Genomic DNA, 17,732 nt, shown 5'->3' on the forward strand with positions numbered 1-17,732 from the left:
ATGAAGATACATCTACTCCTCCATTGTTGTATGGAGAATATGGCGGTTTCAAGGCCTCATTTTTCCCTCATCGCAATGCTATGAATGCTGGACTAATAATGCCTCTGTATTTATGTGCCAGTTTACTCTATGGCACACTCTGAATGGAGAATTTGGCGTTTTTTTTTTTTTTTTCTTTTCTCCATCTCATTATTATGAATGCTGGACTAATGACGTCGCTGTATCAATATGTAGGTGTATTTTATGGCTCAATATTATGGATGTGTATACTGATGTATATATCGACACGTATACAGCTTTTGTGCGGCTTTATGTATTTAAAATCATGTATTTGATTATATATGATAGGTATGGGCACTGAACACTGGTTATTGTTATTAACTCTGTAATATTATGTGCTCTGCCTCTCATCGATTATTCTTGCTGCCCAGGTGTAATTTATACACTTAGTTTACATTTCCATTTCTTGATAATGCCCTATTTGCGCTCCCCTATATATTAATTAATTTGTATACCATTGGTGATGCATTACTACATTGTTATATTAGGGTACTTCATTAGTTGTAGCGCTATTCAGCCCGCTTCTATCTTGTAAGGTCTTTTCAGGGACGCTCACTATTCCCCTTCACAGTTCTGGCAGTTTTCCTGCCTTTTGCCCATATCCAAGATGGCCGCGGCCGTCTTTCCTGTTCCTGTACATGTGTGGGTGGACACGCTTCCTGTCCCGCCCCCGTCTGCTGTGGTCTGGTGTCTGACGTCATGGGGCCCCGTGCTGATCAGCGCCAGCCCAGGCAGCGATGGGGGATGTGGGGGGATTGGTCAGCGTCACCCCTCATGATTGGTGCTTGTTTTTACTTCCCCTATTTAAACCGCAATTAACAACCTATTGACACGCTCCCTGAGGAAGGAAGATCATTTCCGAAACGTACGTCGGGGACAGCTGAGCTTGGGATTCAGTCTCTCTCCCCTCTCCCCTCCTGGTATGTTTACCTTGCTTTTGTGTCTTTGTAACCTCACCCCTGATTATATGGCTGTCCAGCTGGGGACTTTACCCCTTACTGCTTTTCACTGGTCTGCCTGTTATATACTGGGGGTTTATACTTGGATACTTAAAAATCTTTACCACCAGGTGTTTACTCACGATAAGGGTCAGAGGGAGGTTTTTGACACTGTATACCCCTTTGCTCTGCTTCTGCTTGTGTCACCCTTTGGTTGTCATTGTTTGTGCTTTTCTACCTGTGTTATCTAATAAAGATTTGTGATTTTATCATACCTTGGACATCTATGCACTGATTTCCTTTTGCTGCTTCTAATCAATGCAAGGACGTAGTTCCCCACTCTTCTTCTGGACGAAGAAGAATCCCGCCCCCGCTGGTGACACTGACTTCCTAATGAATCCTCTTGCCAGATTCTCCCTGATGTATTGAGACATGGCCTCTGTCTCCGGGAGAGATAGGGGATAGAATCGACCCGGGGGAGGCTCAGCACCAGGCAAGAGGTCAATAGGACAGTCATAGGGGCGATGCGGTGGAAGGGTCTCCGCCGCCTTTTTGGAGAACACGTCCGCTTATTGTCGATAGTGTTTGGGGAGCGAGGAGAGATCTGCGGGAACCTCGGTGGAGGCAACCTAAACGCACTCCCTCAGACATCTACCCTCACATGATTTACTCCACCCAATAATCCTCCCTGAAGACCACTCTATATGGGGGGAGTGGTACCGCAACCAGGGGACCCCTAGAACTACCTGGTCAATACCCTCGGGCATGACGAGGAGGGGATATCGACTCCTGATGAGATGGAGCCACTGAGAGTAACAAGAGGGCGGTCTGGTGGGTTATCTGTGAGGGTAGAGTGGCGCCGTTTTCCACTCTGACGGTGACTGGTGTAGACACCATAACCAGAGGTATAGCGTGCCATTGAGCGAAGGCTGATGACATAAAATTGCCCTCTGCCCCGGAATCCACGCAAACCTCCACCGCCAGAGTGGAAGAATCAACCTCAAGTGTCCCCTTAAAAGACAGCTTGGAGGAAAACGCCGCTGATTCTAGTGCGCCGCCTCCTACGGCCACTAGGTGCGAGCGTTCTCCCAGCTGCTGTGGGCACCGGTTGGCAAGGTGACCGGACTGCCGGCAAACATGACAGCTCACAGGAGCTCGAGCGGACCGGGGCCTGGATCCCTCACGGGAAGCTCGGACGCCCGATCGGAAGATTCCAGAGGTTTAGCAAAGCTAGTTGCCAACCTAAACCTCTGCCTACACTGGGCCCGCTCCAACCTTCGCTCGGCGAAGCGAAGATCAATATGAGTGGAGACAGTGATAAGCTCCTCCAGTGTAGCGGGAATCTCCCTGGTGGCCAGAGCGTCCTTCACATGGCCAGCCAAACCTCCAGAATGCCGGAATGAGGACCTTATCTGGCCACTCTAACCCAGAGGCCAGCGTCCGGAACTGGATGGCAAAGTGGCTGACCATGGACGAGCCCTGGGATAATGCCAGCAGCCGGAGCGCGGTGTCATGGGTGACTCGTGGCCCCAGGAAGACCTGCTTCAGAGTGTCCAAGAACCGCGAGACACTCTGACCACATGATAACCACGCTCCCACAGCGGTGTGGCCCACTCCAAAGCCCTGCCCAACAAGAGGGAAATAATAAATCCCACTTTAGCCCGCTCAGAGGGGAATCGTGCGGCCAGCAGCTCCAGCTGTATAGAGCACTGGCTTATGAAACCCCTACAAGAAGCACTATCACCCGAGAACTTCTCGGGCAGCGGGAGGCGGGACAAAGTGGGGCAGGGATGGCTGTGGTCACACGGGAGACAGCCTCTGTGGCTGCCTGAACAGCAACCGCAGTAACATCCGCAGCTGAGACTGAACGCTCGAGAGCTTCCAACCTGCCCTGCAGCTGCCGGATGTACTGCAGCAGTCGCTGTTCATCCGCCATTACTAGCCAGACCCTGGCGCTAGTATAATGTTAGGGCTGGCGGAACGCACCAAATTATAAAATAATAGTAGGTGCGTTCGCAGCCTGGGGTCCACCGTGCAGAGGCGGTACACTGCTGCTAAGTAATGGCGGAAGAATTAAGCGGTGTGAAACCAGTCACACATGGGTTACGTCACCCAATGTGAACAGGGCGAACTCTGTTACTGCACAGAGCCGCACCACCGCTGAAAGTAGATGCCGGAGCCTGTTACCTCATAGAGCTCGGTCAAAACAGCGCACAGTGTACGGCCACAGAACTCTACCCCAAGGACACGGGGTTAGAGTCCTATGCCCACTGAACTCGTGGTGTCGTTGCTGCGAGCGCCGGTATAGACGCTGGCTATGGAGCGTGCGCACTGAGGCGTGCCGAGTCCCTGGTGAGGCCAGATGCCTGACTCAACCTTAGCCCTACCTACACCTAAGCCTGGGCGCTAGCAGGCTAGGCTGCACAACACATGCGAACCAAGGGTAAGGGTTTCTTAATGAGTCATTCACCAGAGACATTCATACGTGCATACATCACTCACTCCACATAATCTGTAAATACAGTCTATACTAGCGCATGGGCGAGCGGCCATGCGAACCTTTTATAGCGACGGGAGTCCGGAACCTTCCTGGCTTCTCGGATGGGCCAAACCGAACACGAGCAGGACCTGAGCACATGACCCTCGATCTCCAATGGGAGATCACTCCACGGGCATGCTCAGTGGCCCGACATGAGGACTTAGTCCCTGGAGAATCTTGCTGCTGAGCAGCATGCATTGTCATAGCTGTGCCAGAGGTGGCAGCAGCAAGCAAACCCACGGAGTTGGCCTGGCCAGAGCGCCGGGACCGACGAATCTGCTGAGCAGGCTCCACTGCGGCCGAAGAAGAATGGGAGACCACTGGGTGCAAGGCTCTGGATTCCTGCTGTGCAGTGGCAGGAACCCAACGCCTAACAGTTCTATACTGATTGGTTATACTATTTCTTGTCATTTTTTAGTAAGTGATACCTACATTTTATATGGGTCTCTTACCCAGTATTAATAGTAGCATGGTATTTGCACTGGGTTCTTATCCCCAAACCCATGACCTGGGTCAGTGGGATTGTGTGGCTGTTATTGAATGGGTGCACCTCTACTATTTAACATCGGTTGATTTAAGGAATATTGATGACCTCAAATACAATAATGAATCGAGCCCTATTTTCCTGAATATGTGACTCAAGGACACATAGCTTGGTTTTTGCACTTACGAAGATATCTGTGACCTGTTGACAAACCGTTTTCCATTTTCGACATTGATTGTAAATGGTACAGAAGGTTTGTACACCTTTACCAATTCCAAGTTGATCACATGGGTGTAGTCAACCTCTATATGGCCGATATAGAGGCAGGATATAGTATTCTTCGGAAGATACAGCTTCATCAGCACATTTGTTTTGGGATTGCTGTAGATGTAACCATCGTTGCTTACCTAATGAATTTGAAGGTGTTGGCCAAACTGATTTGTAAAACCACTGGACATAGGAGTTTGATACAACTTGCATTAATGTGAAGTGACTCATATTTTAGGATCAAGCGATTTCGGCCTTGGAACAGAAGATTAAGAAATTACAAACACGGGGGACAGGTGAGATATTTGTTTATTCATATCTATAAATAGGGGTGACTGATGAGGTTATTGACTAGTCTTTTGATGATAGACCATCCAGAAGGGAAAAATCAAGTGCAAGACCTTGAGAAAAAATGCCAGGAACTGCAGAAGAAAGTAGATGAGATGGAGGTATGTCTATCACTGTTCCTCTAGCCCAGTGTTTCCCAAACTCCAGTCCACAAGGCCTGCAACAGATCATGTTTTCAGGATTTCCTTAGTTTTCACAGGTGATGGAATTATTAGTAAGGCACCAGAAACTGCCACAACTTCTCTCCTTTGTGCAGTGCTAAGGAAATCCTGAAAACATATGATGTGTTGGGGGCCGTGAAGACAGGGTTTGGGAAAGACTCTTCTAGCTTTAAAGCATTGGGTTTTTTTTTTGTGTAGAATCCAATAGACATTGTTCAAAGAAAAACAACTTATTATATTTATAAAGGACCTTTCACCAATTTTTTTCTGTTGAGCTAGACAGACAATGTAATAGCATTACGCTGCAGAGTGGAAAAAAATGTTTTAAGTTGCATACCTTTTGCCTCTCTGTTGTGGAGATATTAGCAATCAAAGTCCTTGGCACCTAATCAGTTTACTTTTAAGTGCAAGTAGATGTTATTATATAGTTTTCACTGAGGTGTGTACTTCTTTTCCCATTATGATGATGACCAATCATACGCAGGCAGCAACACACTAGAGAAAAAACACTTCCCCACCATAGCTTAGACCATTGGGGTCTACGTGGCAGCAGCTTCTCCCCTCCCCTGTGCCAAAGGTGTATTTAGGTTTTCTGACACCCGGGGAAAGAATTCAGTTTGGTACCCCCACCCCACCCCCAAGCATATATGCAATTTGAAAAAGTGAGCGAGGCATTAATAAAAGCTAGTCACGTGACCGTAAGTATGAAAATCACATATGAGTGAAGTTGCAAGGAGGTAGACTGCTGGAACCAGCAATCAGAGCTGAATTCTGACAGTGAGTGTATAACACGCTGTTTGGATTGGAATGCTACAGGGCTTTATTTTATAATTATATGACTTGTCCAGGTTTGAGATGAAAGTCTGCAGTCGCTCTGTGTCTGCAGGATTCTGAATTTTCACAGCAAGGGAGAATCCTAAAAGTGTGCAGTGCATGCACACTTTTAGGATTCTCACTTGCCAGTGGCCTGAGTGGACGGTCTAGTCAGCACAGGTATGCGATTTGTATACTTCTGGCCACATTCCAACTAGGCATAATTGGCCTCCCTCAATTCCCTTTCATTGAGTGAGGCCACACATGTCTAGTCGCCACATGCCCAAATGTATGCAAATTGCCGGCATGAGAGAATTCTGACAGAGTGAAGTGCGCACCGTGAGAATTCAGAAGTCTGCAGTCACATAGAATGACTATAGACTCGTGGATAACTACTTTTTTTGCTCCTAACATAAATAAAAAGTATGAAAATTAGTCAGTATCACAAGAAAAATTACATCCAGGTATCTTATAGATGATGTTGTCTTTGGAGTCGTTCTCTTTCTTTTTATCTTCATCTTGTCTAGACGCCATGATGAGTTTTCTCATCCACCGCTCGTCTCTGCATACTTCCATCTTCTCCGGTCTTCAGCAGCACATCCCTACACAATGCCCTTAAAAATAGTAGTGTCAATATAATGCTCCTGATTAAAAATATTTGCCCTACACTGAGCCACTTAATAAATGATTTCCCCTCACTATATTCCGTGCACAAAATATGACCCACACACTTTCCCTCTTATGGTATATGCCCTCAACACTACCCTCAACTTTCCATACTGGGCCCCCTCAACACACTGTCCTCCCACTCTGTGCCCCCTCCCTATAGGGCTCAGTTTCTATACTGTACCCTGTTGTCACACTCCCCACTTCTGACTGTGGCCTTAAATTGTTCCCCTATGCTATACTCCCCCACACTACTCAGTCTTTATTCTGTGCCCACTCACACTTTTCTCGCCAATACTGTCACCTCACACTATTTCCCTCAATAGTCTAGTCACACAGTTCCCCCTCCCTCGTCATACTGTCTCCTCTCCTATCACCCTGTTGTCTCCTCATATATTTATCCCCTCACTCTCCATACTGCATTCTCACCCATCCCCATGACTCCTCATACTGTGTTCACACACATACTATTACCATTGCTCCACATACTGTGTCCACATACATTTTTCCCCATTCTACTCGTACTGTGTCCACACCCATCCCCAAACTCTCTCTTCATGCTGTCTCCGCATACATTACCCCTTTGTTCTCCATGCTGCATTCGCACCCATCCTCCCGATTCTTTCTACATTAATCCCCACATTCACCATACTGTGCCGGGAACCACCTCTCACTTGTACCCCCCCCTCGTTCCTCATACTGTGTCCGCACCCCCACCACCCCCAACATATTGTGCCCTCACTCATCCCCCCCATAGTGTTTCCTCAGACACCCACCTTTCACTCGTATATTCCCTCCGTTCCTCATACTGTGTCCAGACCTACCCCCCACTCAACATACTCCCCACAGAGTAAATTTGCCTGCCCACAGAGTAAATCTCTGCCCATAGAGTAAATCTCTGCCCACAGAGTAAATCTCTGCCCACAGAGTAAATCTCCCCTCTCACAGAGTAAATCTCCCCTCTCACAGAGTAAATCTCCCCTCTCACAGAGGAAATCTCCCCTCTCACAGAGGAAATCTCCCCTCTCACAGAGGAAATTTCCCCTCCCACAGACTAAATCTCCCACCTCCACATAGGAAATCTCTCCCCCACAGATGAAATCTCCCCTCGTTACACTGAATCTTTGGTGTCTTCAACTCCGCTGGAGCATTTACCACCGATGTGCTTTGCACGCTATCGATTGACGCCAGCAGCGTGATCATGCTGCTGACGTCTCCCTGACCCAGTTGTCAGATTGTCAATTATACTGGAGTGCAATTGATCAATGGGAACCGGTGCACCTCACTGTCTCTGAGCCAGGTGTCAGCTTGACAGCTGGCCTAGAGAACGTCCGACTCCCAGTCTGAGGGCAGCAAAATGCAAACACCGGGGGTGATGCCTCGGATCGCTGCATTAGGCGCTCTACGGTGCGCCCCTGCCGGCTGCGCCCAGGGGCCGGCTCACCCTAGATATGCCTCTGCTCTGTGCTCCTGGTAAATCTCCAGTCAGCCACTTAGTTTGCACCAGAGGGGAAGGGGCTTCTGCTCCCCATTCGTAGGTCAGGGGCCACCTGAGCACACAAAGTAAAGACTGCACTGAGAATACTAGCACTGTATTATCTGTATAAAAAGAATATAAAGAAGCAATAGTAAACAGCAAGTGCTAGTAAAAAGATGATAAAAAACAGGGTATTTGGTTGATACGTTTTTTGCAAAAAATGTATACTAAGCTGCTCTCTACCAAACGTCAAGGTAACACATATCAGAGCAGTCTCTAACTGATGTATTTAAAAACCTGGTCATGTGTATAGTACCTATATGAGCAGGATTCAGACAGGTAATGTCCAATGTGGACACGCTGCAGAGGACGACCTTTATGTGCATGGCCGAAAAGGGAGGGGTGGAAAACCTCCATAATCATGCAAAACAAGAAACCAATTAAATACAAACACATGGGCCATGCACACAGTGAACAAGTCTGTAGGACCGTGTTCACACCACCAAAAGACTGAAACATAAAAAAGCACAGTAAAACAAACGTATAAAAATACTTTTTTTAATGTTTCAGTCTTTTGCGGGTGTTGACACTGTCCTACAGACTTGTTCACTGTGTGCATGGCCCATGTGTTTGCACTGTATTATCTGTGCAGTCTCCATGGGTAGAAGTGCAGAAGAAACTGCAATGATGTCATCAGGGTCACATGACTACCGTCCTTCTCTCAGTCTAAATAAGTCTTCACCAGCAGCACTTCATAATACACCTCAAATTCTGCAGAACCTCATTATATCCTGTAACCAAGAGTTTACTACAAAATGATGTCACTGAATGAATGTTGGCTCATATACCCCCTACCATCAGTGCACGCTGTGCTGCTCTTACTTTCTACCAATCACTTTTATGCCAATCACTGAATAGACTTTAACCCCTTTGTGTTATGGCTATTTTTCTTTTTTTGTTTTTCCTCTTTTTCCAAGACCCATAACCTTTTTATTTGCTATTGACATAACCATACTAGGTCTTTTTTTTGCTGGACAAGTTGTACTTTTAAATTACACGTTTCATTTTAGTATATGATATACTGGAAAGCGTGAAAAAAATCCAAGTGTGCAGAAATAGAAACTGCCGTTTCAGTGTTTAATTTACATGGTTTATTATAAAAATGACCTGGCAATCTGATTCTTCAGGTTAGTACAATCATGTGGATACCAAACATGTACTGTTTTTGTTTGTTTTTTTAAAAAGGTTGTGAATAAATACAAAAATAAAAAAAAAATTAAATTGCTTGTTTCACCATATTTTGAGGTCTGTAACGTTTTTCATTTTTTGTCCATGAAGCTGTGTGAGAGCTTGTTTTTTGCACCCTTAGCTGCGGTCCTTATTGATACCATTTTGTGGTGCATACAGTGATTTGATTGCCTCTAAAATCTGATTTTTTTTTTTTGTCATTACAGAGTTTTGTAGATCACAATAATTAATTTCATGTTTTGATAGAACATTCTTTTACTACCTTAACAATGCCACACGTAATTTTTTTTAATGGGGGAAAAGATTGATTATTTGAGCTTCTATTTGTTTTTTTTTCACTTTTTGAAAAACATTTCATTTTCACCTCTCATTGTATTGACTCTTAGTGGACTTGAACCTACTGTCGTCTGATCGGTTGTATTATATATACCACTGTGTATAGCACAAATCGCAGTCTCTTATGAACACCAATCAGAAGCTCGCATTCACAGGAGAATCGTTGTGACAAGCATGACCCCTGCTCATCATGGCAACCCATAGAACATAGCACATAGAATGATTTGCCCCCACCTGCCGGTTCACTGTAAATGTCGCTATCAGAGATTGACAGCAACAGTTAACAGCTGTGGGTGGAGCTCTGCTCCACGCGCCACTGTTAGTGGCAGAGGATGGCTTAGCTTGTGAGCCCACATCAAAATCAGGTAATCACAATAACACGTAACTGTACGCCCTGTTGCGGAAAGAGCTTAATATCCACCAATGTCACAATTCTGATCTTTTCATCTCCAGTTAATGGCTCCACAAATTCTGTGTAATGTACAGGAAGGGCTTATTTAGACCGCACACTCAGGCTGGCAGAAGGACTTATGGACATCATGACAAGTCCTTCTGCACTTCTACCATGGAGACCTCATAGACAATGCAGTGCTAGTGTTATCAGTGCAGTCTGCGCTTTATGTATTCAGGTGGTACCTGTCCCAGAAGGACGGTGCAGACTAAGAGTGCTTTCACAATGTGTTTTGCCACCCGTGTCTGCCTCCAGTAGGCATGTATGCCTCAAATTTATGCAAGTCAGAATCCCGTTTTGTGAAGGGGTCGGACATAATCCCCGACGGGATCAACGAACAAGTGGCAAAACGCAATGTGAAAGCACCCTGAGGAGCTGGTTGGAGATTTACCAGGAGAACAAGGGAAGGGGAGAAGTCGGCGGCTACACCTCATTGCTCTAAGCTATGGGGGTTGTGATCTTTCCTTTGAGTGTTGCTGCCTATGATTGGTCAGCATCACTGTAAATATGCAAAAATCTCTCTAAATAATTTGTCTATTGTTATACAGTAAATTGACAAGACCATCTATTGCTGTCTCTGTTGCTCTGAGTGTGTGAGACTTGTGCTATGAGAGGGGAGAGAGGGCTGTAGGTGGAAGGTAGCTAATTTATCAGAGTTCTACACCAGGAAGAGCCTGTACGTTAAGCACAGTCAAATCGTTTGGAATCCTTTACTTAAAACGTATCTCTAAACCATTTTCATTAGCAATATTGCTTGTAATGGCAGAACGACCCATTGTCAGTGAAGTCTTACACAGTAGGCTTCATTTTTACCACCATACAATTGTATTCAATTTTACAGCACTAGCGATGAAAATCTAGAAGACAGTATTATACAATGCAAAATTGAAGTGATTTTTAAAATGGTTTTGCATACAGCCTCCTGTATGATAGTTTTTATGTGTAACTGGAGATACACTTTAAAGGGGTTATCCAAGACTAACAGACAGGTGATTGCTACCTACCTGCCTGTTGTGTCAGGCGTCGATCTCTGCTGGCATAAAATGATCACTGACCGCTCCTGCCAGTCGATTCAGCGGCTTCAGTAACATTACCAGAGCAGCGGCCTTTCTTCTGCTCTGCTCTGCTGATGAGGCATGACTGCCAATGTCATGCTGATTGACAGCTGTCTCCTGGCAGCCTAAGTGTGGAAGCAGGCTGTCCATCACCATGATATCGACAGTTGCACGCTGTTGTAGACAGAGCAGCCAAGATGAACTCCCCTGGCTCACTCTCCACATTTGATCCCATCACAGAAGAAGAAGTCTCCAGACTCCTCTCTTCTTCTCGTCCGACTACATGCACTACCGACCCCATTCCCTCACATCTCCTTCAGTCTCTCTCTCCAGTCGTCACAACCCACCTAACTACAATCTTTAATCTCTCCCTCTCCTCGGGCGTTTTCCCATCCTCCTTCAAACACGCCATCGTTACTCCATTACTAAAGAAACCTGCTCTCGACCCATCCTGCACAAACAACTACAGAGCAGTCTCCAATCTCCCCTTCATCTCTAAACTTTTGGAACGCCTAGTTTACTCCCGCCTTACCCGTTACCTCTCCATTCACTCCCTTCTAGACCCTTCACAGTCCGGCTTCCGCCCCCTACATTCGACTGAAACTGCACTCATCAAAGTGACCAATGACATTCTGACAGCAAAACGTAACGGTGACCACTCTCTGCTCATTCTTCTTGGCCTATCTGCAGCTTTCGATACTGTTGACCACCATCTCCTACTCTCTAGGCTCCAGTCACTAGGCATTAAGGACACTGCATTCTCCTGGTTCTCTTCCTATCTCTCTGACCGCTCCTTCAGTGTTTTGTTCTCTGGCTCCACGTCATCTCCTCTTCCTCTTGCTGTCGGGGTACCTCAGGGCTCAGTCCTTGGCCCCCTTCTTTTCTCTCTCTACACGGCCCCAATTGGACAGACCATCAGCAGATTTGGCTTTCAGTACCATCTTTATGCTGATGATTCACTAGTAGGATTTTTTATGGATTAAAACGTGCGCTGCCAGACCATCATTCCTCACAAGTTGTGTGCTTAATAAATTTATTTCCCAACGCGTTTCGAGGTCATAAAAACCTCTTCCTCAGGGGATGACATGACATCTAGTGAATCAGAAGATTTATGGCCACAGCGTGGTCATTTGGATGTGCAGCAAGCTGACCGTGTTCTTTATGCCTGTTACTCTCCTATATACGGTGAGTATATTTTATTGTTTGAAATCTTGGTTTTCTCAGATAAGACCCTATTGCGCTTTTTTCCTTGCAGTTTCAATTAATCTTTATGCTGATGACACACAACTATACATGTCTTCCCCCGACCTTACCCCCGCTGTACTACAGAACGCCAGTGACTGTCTGTCCGCAGTCTCCAATATCATGTCCGCTCTCTATCTGAAACTCAACCTCTCCAAAACTGAACTTCTTCTGCTCCCGCCGTCTACTAACCTCCCTAAATCTGACATTTCCTTCTCCGTGGGTGGTACCACAATAACACCCCGGCAGCAGGTGCGCTGTCTGGGTGTTATGTTTGACACCAATCTCTCCTTTACATCCCATATACAATCCCTTGCCCGCTCCTGCCGCTTACACCTAAAGAACATCTCTAGAATCCGCCCTTTTCTCACTATGGAAACAACAAAAACCCTCACTGTTGCATTGATCCACTCTCGCCTGGATTACTGCAACGCTCTATTAATTGGCCTCCCCGTCACTCGACTATCCCCTCTCCAGTCCATACTCAATGCAGCAGCCAGGATCGTCCATCTGGGTAATCGGTACTCGGACGCGTCCGTTCTTCGCCAGTCCTTACATTGGCTGCCCATTCATTATAGGATCCAATTCAAAGTACTTGTTCTCACCCACAAAGCTCTCCACAGTGCGGCACCCCCTTACATCTCTTCTCTCATTTCTGTCTATCGGCCTAGCCGATCGCTGCGCTCTGCAAACGACTTTCGACTAACTTCTGCACTAATCCGTACCTCCCACTCCCGACTCCAAGACTTCTCCCGTTCTGCTCCTATCCTCTGGAATGCTCTACCCCAAGAAATCAGGACTATCCACAATTTGCATAGTTTTAGGCGCTCCCTCAAAACACACCTGTTCAGAGCGGCCTATCACATTCACTAATCAAAGTCATTCTCTGTGTAAGTGTGCGTGCGTAGCCCATTCACTATCTCCATCCATCCTTCACTCCTGCAAGATGGCTGGACCTTCATTGTAAATACACCATTGTAAATACACACCTGTACTCTGTATCTCCCTCACCTCATTGTAGATTGTACGCTCTCACGAGCAGGGTCGTCTTATTTCGTCTTATTTTGCTTTAATTATTGTATTGTTAGCGTTGTTACTTATGACTTGTGTTTTGAAACTGTTAAACTGTAAAGCGCTGCGGAATATGTTGGCGCTATATAAATAAAGATTATTATTATTATTATTACATGGAGCAATTAAATCTCTAAAAGGAGCGGTTGGTGACCACTCTAAACGAAAACAGGCAGTCACTTAGGCTAGTTTCTCACTAGCGTTCAGGAGGGCTGCGGATGGCAGCCTACTTCCTGCTTCCTTATTCCGTGAAGCTCTGCCCACGGTACGCCTACTGCCGCATGCGTCCAGCGTTTCCCTGCGTACCTATCTTTAACACTAGGTACGCAAAATTTTGCGTTTCCGTGAGGTCGCTGCACACATCAAATCGCCGCATCGCCGCATACAACGCATGTCCCTGCGTACCCAATGTTAAAGATAGGTACGCAGGGAAATGCTGGAAGGCATGCGGCAGTAGGCAGAGCTTTACGGAAGAAGGAAGGAGAAAGTAGGCTGCCATCCGCAGCCCTCCTGAACACTAGTGTGAAACTAGCCTTACCAACTACTTGCCTGTAACTATTTAAGCCCATATTATTTAAAGTCCTGGACAAACTCTTTAATATTCTCTCTGTACCTGTGCTGATTGTGCTGGCTCTTTCTAGTGTGGAGTTTACAACAGTTTGCTTCTTTTCCTTCCATCTCACAACATGAGATTATACGGAAGGAACGCTATATTGCCAGAAATGATGTGTGGCCAGAGACCAGTAATACTTAGGTTAGACACATTTCTGAATGCATGAATTTAAATACACATTTCCAGTTGCATTAAAATTGTTTTTTTTTTTTTTTTTTACAATTGTGATGCAGTGACTGGTGTTACAGGTGAGGATCACTGTATGTTCCCCCAGGATGCGCACGGAGGCGTATTGAGGCCATGAAAGTGCATTGCAGTCACAGGCGTAGCTGTGGTTGCAGTGCAGTCTAAAATGAGTGTAGGTCTTTGTGATGGTGGGATAAGGAATGTGGGTATTATTTTGCTTGTATTAATATTTTACTGATTTTCATGGTGTTCTCTTGTACGATGAGTTTTTATTTGCTAATTGATGAATGGCTGTTGTTGGCATCTACATAGTAACATAGTTATTAAGGTTGAATGAAGAAGTTAAGTCCATCTTGTTCAACCCATAGCCTAATATGTTGATCCGGAGGAAGACAAAAAAAACCCATGTAGCAAACAGTGAGCTCCACATTGGGGAAAAAAATTCCTTCCCGATTCCACATACGGCAAATAGACTAGTTCCCTGGATCAAAGCAATATCAAGAAATCTAGTATATATACCCTGTAACATTATATTTTTCAAGAAAGGCATCCAATATCAAGAAATCTAGTATATATACCCTGTAACATTATATTTTTCAAGAAAGGCATCCAGTCTCCACTTAAATTTTAGTAGGGAATCATTCATTACAATATCATATGGCAGAGAGTTCCATAGTCTCACTGCTCTTACAGTAAAGAATCCGCGACTGTGATTATGATTAAACCTTCTTTCCTGAGTGCTTCCGGGCAGTTGTACGGTTGGTTTGTGTTTTGTACAGAGCTCAGAGATGGAAGCTGCCTTAAGAATGACTTTCCCGGGGGGCGTGGCTTAGCCGTGATGGAGTGAAGACGCTGCTTCCTAGTGATCCGGGGACAGGGAGAATATACTTCACTTTAACTCACCCATGGGATCCATGTGTGCTTCCAGAAGAAGGAGAACCAGTTCCAGCAGCACTCTGGTCCCTTCCCACCACAAAGAAACAGCCCTGACTCTCAGGATACAGAGCGGTATGCCGAAGGGGAAGCCAGCAACCGCAACAGCAATGGCGTCCAGCACTTTGAGACCACGAGGAATGCCGGAGGAGACACCGGTGGGGAGTCAGGGAAGGAGTGTTCGGGTCTCATCGGGGTAGGGTGACTCACCCCCCACCGAAGCAAAGATACAGTGCACATCAGAAATGCAGCGGACCAGGGAGATAAAGCTGGTGGAGGTTGCCAGGGAGAGACTCAGGCACAAGGCAATGCCACAGTAAATGTTTATAAAATGGAAAGAGGGAGGCATATCTAAAGAAGAATATAATGCTGTCTGCAGAACCTGCAGGGCACAAATCAGATTATCTAAAGCTGAAAATGAACTGAGGCTTGCAAGAGATGTCAAAAGCAATAATAAAGGATTTTGGGGATATGTCAAAAGTAAAAGAAAAGTCAAAGATGCTATAGGATTTTTACAGGATGAAAATGATGAAATGGTAAGACAGGATGTTGAGAAGGCTGAACTTTTAGATTCCTATTTTGCATCTGTTTTCTCTCAGAAAGGAAATGCAACATCAACTGTTATTCACTGTCCTATTAAGGGAATAGAAGAATCCAGGATATCTATAAACAGAAAGATAGTGAGGAAACACTTAGCTAACCTAAATGAATTCAAGTCTCCAGGTCCAGATGAATTACACCCCAGAGTACTGAAGGAGATAGCAGAAGAAATTTTTGAACCCCTCTCCATAATCTTTGAAAATTCTTGGAGAACAGGAGAAGTGCCAGAAGACTGGAGAAGAGCAAATGTTGTTCCTATCTTCAAAAAGGGGAAGAAGGTGGACCCAGGCAACTATAGGCCGGTGAGTCTGACTTCTATACCAGGAAAGATCTTTGAACAAATTATTAAACAACATGTATGTCAATACCTGGATAAGAATGAAGTGATTAAACAGAGTCAGCATGGGTTTCTAACTAATAAGTCATGTCAGACTAACTTAATTTCCTTCTATGACGGTATCACTGATTGGGTGGATCAAGGAAATGCTGTAGATATAGTATATCTTGACTTCAGCAAAGCATTTGACAAAGTCTCTCATACAATCCTTATTGAAAAAATGACTAAGTATGGAATGGACAAGGCAACTGTTAGGTGGATTCATAACTGGCTTAGTGATCGGACCCAAAGAGTGGTCGTAAATGGCTGCACATCCAGTTGGAAGAATGTCTCAAGTGGGGTACCACAGGGCTCTGTCCTGGGCCCTGTATTGTTCAACATCTTTATCAACGATTTAGATGAAGGAATTGAGGGTAAACTGATTAAATTTGCTGATGACACAAAGCTAGGAGGGATAGCTAATACTAGAGAAGAGAGAGAGAGGATTCAAAAAGATTTAAATGAACTGGAGAAGTGGGCAGCAACTAACAGAATGGTTTTTAACAGGGAGAAATGCAAAGTACTACATCTGGGCAATAAAAATGAAAAAAGCATATATAGAATGGGAGGAATAGGGCTAAGTGACAGCACATGTGAAAAAGACTTGGGTATACTAATAGATCACAGACTGAATATGAGTCAACAGTGTGATGCAGCAGCAAAAAAGGCAAATGCAATTCTAGGATGTATTAACAGAAGCATACAGTCTAGATCACGTGAAGTCATTATTTCCCTCTACTCCTCTTTGGTCAGACCTCATCTGGAATATTGTGTCCAGTTTTGGGCACCACATTTTAAAAAAGACATCAACAAACTGGAGCAAGTTCAGAAAAGAGCGACCAGAATGGTGACCGGTCTGCAAACCCTGTCTTATGAGGAAAGGTTGCAGGATTTGGGAATGTTTAGTTTGCAAAAGAGAAGACTGAGAGGAGACTTAATAGCTGTCTACAAATATCTAAAGGGCTGTCACTTTGTAGAAGGATCAACTTTATTCTCATTTGCACAAGGAAAGACTAGAAGCAATGGGATGAAACTGAATGGGAAGAGACACAGATTAGATATTAGAAAAAACTTTTTGACAGTTAGAGTGATCAATGAGTGGAACAGGCTGCCACGAGAAGTGGTGAGTTCTCCTTCAATGGAAGTCTTCAAACAGAGGCTGGACAGACATCTGACTGGGATGATTTAGCGAATCCTGCTTTGAGCAGGGGGTTGGACCAGATGGCCCAGGAGGTCCCTTCCAACTCTACGATTCTATGATTCTATGATTCTAGTACACTGCAGCCCTGTCCATGCAGTCTCCCAGTCTGACTTCCACAGCCTGCAGGAGCTGATTAAAGCTCTTCCTACTAAAGCAGACCTAGACTCCCTGATAGCAAGGAGAGAAGCTTCTCAGGAAAAGGCAGTTTCAGCTCTTAGAAGTGATATGGACACACTATACTCTCGCATGGCCTCAGTGGAGGAGGCTGCGGCATCACTATCTGAGAGGCTGTCTTCTCTGGAACAGGAGCTCTCATCATCACAAGCTCATATGCAGGACATGATGCTGTTACTGGATGAACAGGAGAATCGTGGTCGACGCAATAACGTGCGCCTCAAAGGTATACCTGAGAACGTGGATACCTTATCTCAAAAAGTCATGGCCATCTTTAACCAAATTATGCAAAGAGCGCCAGAGACTACTTTTGTCTTTGACAGGATACATAGAGTCACACGTCAGGGGTCACCTTCCAGCTCGAACCCCAGCGATGTTCTGTGCAGAATGCACTACTCAGAGAAGGAGAGTATCATACGTGAAGTTTGGACATCTGGGCCGGTCTCCCTAGAGGGAGTGGAGATCCGTTTGTTTCCGGATATTTCAGCTCGCA

At 45.4% G+C, this 17,732-nt stretch overlaps 1 protein-coding gene and 1 long non-coding RNA gene across 3 annotated transcripts in view; one reads left to right on the top strand and one right to left on the bottom strand.

Annotated features, from left to right (window-relative positions):
• Positions 1-3,598, bottom strand: part of LOC141077853 (uncharacterized) — a 55,766-nt gene extending 52,168 nt beyond the window's left edge. The window contains exon 1 of the long non-coding RNA XR_012227602.1: positions 3,558-3,598. This is a non-coding gene — a long non-coding RNA (uncharacterized lncRNA). The remainder of the gene's footprint in view (positions 1-3,557) is intronic.
• Positions 1-17,732, top strand: part of UBXN11 (UBX domain protein 11) — a 522,546-nt gene that overhangs the window by 113,715 nt on the left and 391,099 nt on the right. For both annotated transcript variants that reach the window (XM_073564590.1, XM_073564588.1), the window contains exons 5-6: positions 4,527-4,584; positions 4,658-4,737. In XM_073564590.1, coding sequence (XP_073420691.1) covers positions 4,527-4,584; positions 4,658-4,737 — 138 coding nt within the window. The remainder of the gene's footprint in view (positions 1-4,526; positions 4,585-4,657; positions 4,738-17,732) is intronic.

The sequence above is a fragment of the Dendrobates tinctorius genome, unplaced genomic scaffold (genome assembly GCF_039654945.1).
Source record: "Dendrobates tinctorius isolate UK_male_01 unplaced genomic scaffold, ASM3965494v1 ptg000015l, whole genome shotgun sequence".
In the NCBI taxonomy this organism is placed as follows: Eukaryota; Metazoa; Chordata; class Amphibia; order Anura; family Dendrobatidae; genus Dendrobates; species Dendrobates tinctorius.